The sequence below is a fragment of the Xiphophorus hellerii genome, chromosome 15 (genome assembly GCF_003331165.1).
Source record: "Xiphophorus hellerii strain 12219 chromosome 15, Xiphophorus_hellerii-4.1, whole genome shotgun sequence".
Lineage (NCBI taxonomy): Eukaryota > Metazoa > Chordata > Actinopteri > Cyprinodontiformes > Poeciliidae > Xiphophorus > Xiphophorus hellerii.
The window spans coordinates 13338246-13347774 of NC_045686.1; the positions used below are offsets into that span (position 1 = coordinate 13338246).

Here is a 9529-nt window from a genome sequence, read left to right on the forward strand (position 1 = left end):
GCCTCTGTAGCTTTCTGTTGCGTTTCTGCAGAGGTGTCGGTGAGCAACCACAGCATCCTGGCTCGGTTCTGTAAGGACCACCACGTCGGTTTGGTCGTAGTCGGACCCGAGGCGCCGCTGGCAGCAGGTGGAGTCGATTCCAGTTTCTTATTGTGGGATCAAACCTCAGGCGGTTCTGACCCGTATCGTCTCTGCAGGTATGGTGGACGATCTGACGGCGGCGGTCATTTTGTGTTTTGGACCGTCGGCTGCGGCGGCTCGGTTGGAGTCCAGTAAGAGTTTCGCAAAGGCGTTCATGGAGCGTCACGGCGTTCCCACGGCTCGCTACGGCTCCTTCAGCGACCCGCAGGACGCCTGCAGCTTCATCCGCGGGTCCGCTCAGAGTCTGTTTCTTTTCGGAAGCTCAAATTTAAATGTTGGTTCTGAATCCATTTGGATTTTCTTCACAGCGCCGACTTTCAGGCTCTGGTGGTGAAGGCCGGTGGGCTGGCGGCGGGAAAGGGAGTCATCGTCGCCGGGGATCGGGACGAAGCCTGCCGGGCCGTCGTGGAGATCGTGAAGGTATGAAAATACCCAAAGCACTCCACACCGAACTAATGCAACTTTAAAGAGTTTGTGTTAATTCCAAAAATACACAATTTGTGTAGGACTAAAATCATAGTTCTGTTCTTGTAGGACGGAGCCTTTGGGTCAGCAGGAACAACGGTTGTTATTGAGGAGCTTTTGGAGGGACAGGAAGTGTCTGTGAGTTCATTTGACTTTGTCTATTTAATAACCTTTACTAAAAAGTGTATTAACTAAATGTTTTGGGGTTTTTTTTTTAGTGTCTGTGCTTCAGCGACGGTACCTGGGTCTCTCCGATGCCACCGGCTCAGGACCACAAGCGACTCCAGGACGGAGACGCGGGGCCCCTCACGGGCGGGATGGGGGCCTACTGCCCCACCCCACAGGTTGCTAGGACACATTAGCTAGGGTCATTTATCTGTTCTCTGGTTTATAGCTGATTTGTCCCTCACAGGTGAGCGAAGAGCTGCTGCAGCAGATCAGAGAGTCGATCCTGCAGAAGACTGTGGATGGGATGAGGCGGGAAGGAACTCCTTATATGGGTAAAACGGTTCTTAACAGATCAAAGGGTTGTGAAATGAGATTATTGTATAGTTGAAATGGAAGTCAAAGGGTGATGTAGGAAAAGTAGTCTTTAAGATTGTGTTGTGTTTCCAGGCGTTCTGTACGCGGGCCTCATGCTGACCAATCGGGGGCCTAAAGTTCTGGAGTTCAACTGTCGCTTTGGCGACCCAGAATGCCAGGTTCTGCTTCCTCTGCTGCAGAGCGTCATCATGAACACCGTAAGCGGGATCCTGGCCTCCAACGTCCCCGTGTGGCAGCAGGGCAGCTCTGCCGTGGTGATGGCCAGCGCAGGATACCCGGGTTCCTACGTGAAAGGGGTCGAGATCACAGGTGGGCCTGCTGCAGGGTTCTGGACCACATGTAGAAGTGTTTTGTGTTACTAATCTTTGGTGCTGCAGGTCTGACCCGGCTGCAGGAGGCCGGGCTCCAGGCGTTCCACGCCGGCACCGCCCTGAAGGACGACCGGGTGGTGTCGAGTGGCGGCAGAGTGCTGGCCGTGACGGCGGTGCTGTTGGATTCCCGGGCGCCGTGTACCGGCGAGACATCGGCCACTGGGCCATCGCTCACCAGAACCAGAACCGGTCTGTTGATGTTAAGGAGCTGCTGTAGTGAAATGTGTTGGTTATAAATATTCCAAATAAAGATTAAAGCTCTTAAAATTGACTTGGTGTATATCAGTAATTATTTCCAGTTGTAAGTAGTTTAGTTTTTGTAGACGTGCAGTGAAGATCGTTCAGGTTTCCAACATTTAAACTATTTTCCTCCAGCGGGCGTCTGACCTACAAGGACAGCGGAGTGGACATCGCTGCTGGGAACCAGCTGGTGGACATCATCAAGCCTCTGGCCAGATCCACGACCCGACCCGGTAACGCTCTGCTGTTTGGTAACAGAGGGAGTGTTTGTTTCTGCTCCACTCATCTCTTTATTTCTCAGGCTGCGATGCAGAGCTGGGAGGTTTTGCTGGACTGTTTGACCTGAAGGCGGCCGGGTTTGTTGACCCGATCCTGGTTTCTGGGACAGACGGTGTTGGAACTAAGCTGAAGGTGGGAGTAGAGAAGTGTTTAAAGTGTATTATTTAAAACAAAGGATAAATGTATTTAATGTTGTACTGCAAATAATATATTGCATGGAGAAATATAGTGTTATTGTTTTGCTTCAAGCTTTTCAGTCAAATGTAGTAAATGAGTGATTCCTGGTTCTATTGAGTGATTCCTGGTTCTGTTCCCCAGATCGCCCAGGCCTGTGGCCGTCATGGCGGTCTGGGTCAGGACTTGGTTGCCATGTGTGTGAACGATGTTTTGGCTCACGGCGCCGAGCCGCTCTTCTTCCTGGACTACTTCTCTTGCGGCAGTCTGGATGTAGAAGTTGCCGCCTCCATCGGCGGCGGCGTCGCCAAGGCGTGTGAGGCGGCCGGCTGCGCCCTGCTGGGTAAAAACCGACCTGATGCAGCCAGTCTGTCAACCACACGGACTTCATGATGATTCTGAACCATCTGACAGGCGGTGCAGAGCCTAAGCTGAGGAGAGAGACCCAGGGTCACTCACTCGACCCCTAAGCCAGGGGTCGGCAACCAATGGCTCCGGAGCCACGTGTGGCTCTTTCATCCTCCTTGTGGCTCCCAGTGACTTTGGGAAATAGAATATCTTATTAAAATTAAATCATTAATGAACTATAAATTAAACGCATTTTACAATACATTTCTAAATCTGAAGATTATGGTGAACCTGTAACAGTGAACATCCTATTTAGGCTGGCTCTGGCTCTATCTCTCTGCACGCACGGGTCTTGAACCCAGGTTAACTGGGCCACATGCACAGACTCAAACCACTGTGCCACCGGAGCGCCCAACACATGCATCGCTCGAACTTCTACAAATACTATGCTACTTCACATGAGATCTAAAAACCATGCAATGACCTGGACTTGAACCCAGGATGCACGTGTCCAAAGCACAGACACTATCCATTGTGCCAACCAAGCAACTGACAACTAATGCATCCAAACTTCTACAAATACCACTACATAGGTTTCGCATAAAATGTTCTGATACCGGGTAATAAGCTGGACTCGAACCCAGGATGCATGTGTCCAAAACACAGACACTATCCATTGTGCCAACCAAGCAACTGGCAACTAATGCATTCAAACTTCTACAAATACCACTACATAGGTTTGGCTTACAAAATTCTGATACCGGGTAATAAGCTGGACTCGAACCCGGGACGTATGTGTCCAAAACACAGACACTATCCATTGTGCCAACCAAGCAACTGACAACTGATCGATTCGAACTTGTAATACCGCTACGTAGGCGTTGCTTGGACTTGAATCCAGGGTCAATGTTTTTGAAAGCATAGACACAAACCACAGTTCCAAACCAGCAACCAATTTGTTACGTAATTGAACTTGTACAAATACAACAAGGTAGGGTTTCATGTAAAAGTTTAACACCATGCCAGGGCCTCTTCATGTGTGGAAGACCACAGGATTTTTATTCAATCTCCATGGGGATTTCCCATCACCCATTGCTTCCTCTAAAAGAATATAGCTATTCTATTCGTCCGGTGAATAAAAATCTATTTGAGATGAAGTTTCCTATTAAAACAATCATATTGAACATGAGGTAATTCTTTTCATTTTTAATCAAGAAATTAATGAAACCTTTATAAACATTAGACCACACGCCTTTGAAAACAATAAATACTGTAGGATTATTTGTTTTTGACAGAAACTCAGGAGGCTCCTTTACCTTCTTCATTAGGCTGAAGAAGTTGATCTGGAGTGAAGTGAAGGCTGTAAACTTTGCTGTGCGGCGTTAGCTTGAACTGGTAGCGACAAATATTTACAAGCGACCGTCTTCTTACTTCAGGATCCCTTGGTAATCCATGAAAACTTAAAAGCCCATTATATTAGGAAGAAAACAATGTTCATAGTATGGTTTTATTTTGTGAAATAACACTTTGTCTTTTCTAGCTGTCATGGTAACTCAAAGCGGAAAAAAAAAAAGATTTGAAATTATGTATTGACGGGATTCAATTATTGTGGAGAAAGTTATATTGGTGAGAAAACATTACTATCTAAAAACATTTCTTGAAATGAGACAAATTTCTTCTTGTTCTAAATCCAATGACGCTGCAGTGCACTTCCGGTTTTACTCTGCAAAAACTTTATTTGCTCAATTTACAGATTTTCAGCTTGAAGTTCCATTTGAAGAATGGATTAAATTTATACCAGAAAGAGTTGAATACAATGACAAGTTTTCATCATCTGGCAAAAGGGAATACACAATTTTAAAACCTGGCACTTGGAGTCACATAATTAATGATCTGGTTTGGAAAAAGTTGAAAAGCACATGTACATTTGTATTGCAAAGAACAAAAGTTTATCCAACTGTCACTAGTAAGTACATTGATATCAAAGGCTTCTGTAAAGAGTGTCAAGGCCATGTTAAAATGACATGTGACAGAGAGCCAACGGTCAACAGCCCAATGGTGCTCCAGTGCTCCATCCAAGGTGCCGACATCTCCCTGCACAACCTTACGAAAAGCCAAGCAGGAGAGAAAAGATTTGAAATTATGTATTGACAGGATTCAGTTATTGTGGAGAAAGTTATATTGGTGAGAAAACATTACTATCTAAAAACATTTCTTGAAATGAGACAAATTTCTTCTTGTTCTAAATCTTTATTGAAGTTCAAAACAAAAGAAGGTACACATTGTACAACAGCTGAAAATCTGCAGAATTTAACTTACACAATAACATACGAAATTAATAACTGCTTGCTTTGTGGTTATGTCCAGAGCAGGCCACAGTCATCAATTTAGGTGAAGTCAGTTGGCGTATGAAAGAAAATTATGTAATATCTCATAATGAGCAGTTGCCCAGTTTGTTTTGTTTTGGTGCAACATGGGGGGATGGTGACGTCATCGGCCAAAATGATAACTTTTAATATTTCAGAAACGAAAGCTGCACAAACGACCGTTTCAACGGCACAAACCTGCACTAACGAAGCACTAACGAAGTAGCCGAGTTTGGTTTGTTTTGGAGCAACATTGGGGGGGGCGGGGGGGGGGGGGGGGGGGGGGGGGTGAACTCTGGATGACCTAAAATATAATTTTTAATATCTCGAAAACCAAAGCTGCACAAACGAAAATTTTAACGGCACAAACCTGCACTAACCACTCAGACTATTTGCTGAATTTTTTGACGTGGGTGGGGTGTCAGCTTCACTCAGCTGGGGAAAAGCCCTGATTTGGATCGGAGCGGCCACGATGATCTACCGCAGGGGTGCTCAAACTTTTGAGACCAAGATCTACTTTTTCTCTCACCAGCCGGCTGAGATCTACCTCTCATGACACGAAGACATAAAAATTGTAAATTAAACTCTATTGACTTATTTTATATGCAAATATACATCAGTTATAGCAGAAATAATAAAGTGATAAAAAACCTAATGCAGTAATTTCGTCCTCAGTGAGATTCTCCTACCGTTTTACTCTCTCTCTCTCTCTCTGTCGTTAAGCACGCCCGTTGCCGTGGCAACCGCCTGCGCCCCGCAAGCGGAGCAGCGACGTTAAAAACATAAAATTCAGTCCGTTACGATGTCAAGTTTCCAGGCTTGATATTTATTTCTGGATTATTAATAAGCGCTCACCTGAAAACAGCGATGGTTGATTAGCTAATGTAAACTCCTGCTCTGCTAGTCAGTCTGTCTTTGAGTCGCCTGTTTTTTTGTTAGTGGAACTGAAACGCACTGAATTGCGCAACACCTTGTTGAAACAATAATTACTGAGAATATAAATTTTAACAGGTTTTGTTGATTTTAAAAAATATATATATTATTCTTTAATGAAGCTACAAACGTTTAGGATCTTAGTGAATATTTTGATAAGCGCGTCAGAAGAGGAAGTTCTGGTCTCATCGTCCTGGCGGCTTTCAGTTTGTCACCAACTGCCGAGATCAACTGAAAACCTTCCCGTGATCGACGTGTTGAGCATCCTGATCTACCGTAACACACCAAACACTACAGGAGGATCGGTTACAAAATCGTAAGCGACAATCTTAGAACGGCCGGTGTTCTAAGATTGTAGTAAGGGGAAAAATAGGGGCAAAAAAACCGTGTAGTGTGAATTATTGCATCAGGTAGTCGATGTGCCCATTTTCTCTATTTAAATCTAATTATTACTGAAGGGCAACATAGTATACAGACTTCATAATCTGCACTCTTGGTTGAATGCAGTATTTATTTTCACTTTGGCTTTATGTTGTTTAGTTTTTATTCCAGTACATTTTTTGTTAATGGAGTCTGAGAATCCATTTTATTTTTGTTTGTGGTTGTTATGTTTATTTTGTTTATCAGTTCCAGTGTTTAGTGTTCTTTTGAAAATAAAGTGTATCTTTGGCAGGAAATCGCATGAATTATCACGTCATTTCCATTAAATCAGTGTAAAAAGGTCTTCAAACAATATTATCGTTTATCGCAATAATTTTTGAGACAATTAATCGTTCAGCAAAATTTGTTATCATGACAGGTCTGTGTGTATATAATTATTAAGATTAAGGTTTTGAAATCTGCAGAGACGGGATTTCTAAATCAACATAAAAGAGTTTAAACTTAAAGCTACACCCTCTGTTGTAAGTTTGACTATTTAAATAGCAACTGGGGGAAAAAAGCATATACGGTGCTGGACATGTTTACTTATGGAAGCGTTAAACTGCCAGAGCTAAGAAATAAATTCTGGAGTTGTATCTTGTTATAACGAGATTCAAAAGTTGACAAAAACATTAATATTTCTCTTTTTAAAGAGATATAGACACAAGCCCCACCGGTGCAGTGAAATTCACTAAATTATCTGAAGCATCCTGTAGACTTCCAACATCCTGCAGGCGAGATTCCCCTCACCTGTTCAAGAATACAGCCAGTTCCAGGTCCAATTACCCTGGAAACAACATGCCCTGGGACTCTATCATTCTATAGAAAGCAGGAGAAAACACGTCAGCCATAAAATGACCGTCAAAACCCAAAGTACTCTCACTAACACTGAAACCAGCCGTCGACAGTCACTTCTGCGTCGGTGTTACCCCGGCCAAATTTGGCGCAGTGCTCGAAAAGGTTTCTGGGAAACGTAGTCGTTAATGCTTCAAAAATGAAAAATGGCCAGGATTTTTTTAAAAAACAAGTAAAACGGCATTTTATATAAGTTTATATGATTTATTGCATATCTTTTATTAAAGGAAATAAACTTGGGCATCAATAACTCTGAAATGCAGAATTATCTCTGTATTATATGGTCAAACTTTGAGACTATTTGGCTCCTTTTCATGTCCTGGAGTTAGAAAAACAACGGCATGTTGTTTGCCAAAGTGATGTTTTATTTATTTATTTTAAATTTCTAATAAAAAGCCATGTTTTAATCCTAATCTATTTTATGGTTGCTCACATATTCAATATTCATTAATTTCTGACAAACTGCAGCTGTTAGTACATCAGTGAGTAATATCCCTTTTGCCCTTTGATCACTTTTGTACCAGGCATTGCAGTTCTTCCCCAAATCTCCCAATTTTTTAGGCTTCATGTAAACCTAATTATATATGCTCAAGAATACAATCCAATGCTACCTCCCCCCCAACCCCCTGTCCCACACCCAATTTCCCCTGGTTTATTTCAAAAACAAATGCCAAGTCTAGCATCTTTAAAGAGAACTGATGGGTGGCGACTTTCTGGGTTGTTTGTATGTTGTCTTAGGTGAGACTGAGACAGGCAGTCTTAGTAAAGTCGTAATTTTTCAGGAGATGCTACCACTAATGTAGTAAGCCAATATGGCTGCCTTGTATGCGTCAAAGAGGGGCTGTGAACACCTCCGACATTAATTATAACCACAACCCCATTCTGTTCAGCTACTGTATTGCTCAGGTGACTTCATTTATGAATTAATTAAGAAATTTATTGTCATTACAACATCATCCAAAATACCAGTTACCTACCAAACTGTGGATTTACTTGTGTTTGATATAGTTTCTACAATTTTAATGGGAGAAGAGCACAGTAGGATTGCCATCCTTTTCCCGTATACGGGACGCGATTTGCTCCGTATTTCTGTATGTCCGACAGTAACGCCTATCACACACATATAAACATTTAGTGTAACAATAATTACGAAACTCAAACACAAGATTTGTTAAGGTCAGCTAAATTTTGGCGGGAGCTAGTAAGGACCCCAGAATGCTTTGGACCAATGATGATGTCACGGTTGCCTAGAGACGGACACTAAGCCCCTTTTGCACTGCACCGCTGGACCCGGGTCGACCCGGGTCCATTTAATAATGGCGTATTAAGTTTTGTTGTGCTGCTTTTGACCAAAAAAGGTCTGCGCTAACTCCCGCTCTCCGGGTAAACTCAACCGACGCTCGCCACAGTTGTTCTTATCTTCCCAAACTTCAGCAGTTTTCTAGTTGTTCTGCTGAGATAGTGACATCAACTTGTGACATCACGCATAATGATGTCACAAAGAGCTAGTCACAAATTGAACTCTGCACACTTGAATTCTGCAGTCATAAGCATTGCAGAAGAGAGAGAGAGCAAGAAGAAGGATTGTGTCCCAACAAGAGATTGAAAAGGAAAGTTTTTCAAGATTAAAAGGAATTTCTCACAAACAAATAAAGGAAAACATGGGGCAGATTTTGGATTTATTCAGACAAAAAGGATCAAAAGTGAGTCAGCGCAATAAGGCTTCATCTTCCGATTCTGGGAATGAAGAAATACAGCAGATCTTGGCAAGAGAGACAGAGAAGCTAAATGGCATCTTGGAAGAAGTTAACATGATGTCCATTGAGAGACAGTCACTCATCGAAGCAAACGAGGAGCTGAAGAATAAAGTTATAGACACAGAAAAAGCGACACTTGCAAAAGACAAGGAATTAAAAAAGCTGTTGGTTGTAAACAAAACTTTACAGGACGATAACACCGCATTGAAGCAGGAAAACACTGCACTGGGGCAACAAAACACCGTCTTAGAAGAGGAAAAAAGCATCCTGGAGCAGAAAAACACTGCCCTGGAGAAGGAAAAAAATACCCTACATCAGGAAAACATCATATTAAAACAGGTAAATACCATCTTGGAGGAGGAAAACACCTTCTTCAAGCAGAATAATACGGTCCTGGAAAAAGAAAAGACTGCCATGGAGCAGAAATACACTACTCAAATCAGTACCCTGGAGCAGAGAATTTCCACATTAGAACAGGAAAACACCTCTCAGAGGGAGAGAATTTCCACGTTAGACCAGGAAAACACCTCTCAGAGAGTGAGATTATCTCGTACATTGCGGATAAGTACCTACCTGGAGCAAAGAACAAGGCGTTTGGAAGGGCAAAACTTTGGTTATGAGCTCGATAACAGAGACC

The 9529-nt window shown here is 42.9% G+C and overlaps 1 protein-coding gene across 1 annotated transcript; it reads left to right on the forward strand.

The window, feature by feature from the left end:
- On the forward strand, nt 1-3851 carry LOC116733649 (trifunctional purine biosynthetic protein adenosine-3-like; the record flags this gene model as incomplete). The annotated part of the gene is given in 12 exon segments (XM_032584431.1): nt 1-127; nt 198-372; nt 450-561; nt 676-744; nt 825-950; nt 1019-1106; nt 1222-1458; nt 1527-1634; nt 1637-1709; nt 1896-1993; nt 2062-2171; nt 2358-3851. Coding segments are annotated over 12 exon segments (1572 nt in total), but the record flags the coding sequence as incomplete, so codon positions are not given.
- Between the last annotated feature and the right edge of the window lie 5678 nt (nt 3852-9529).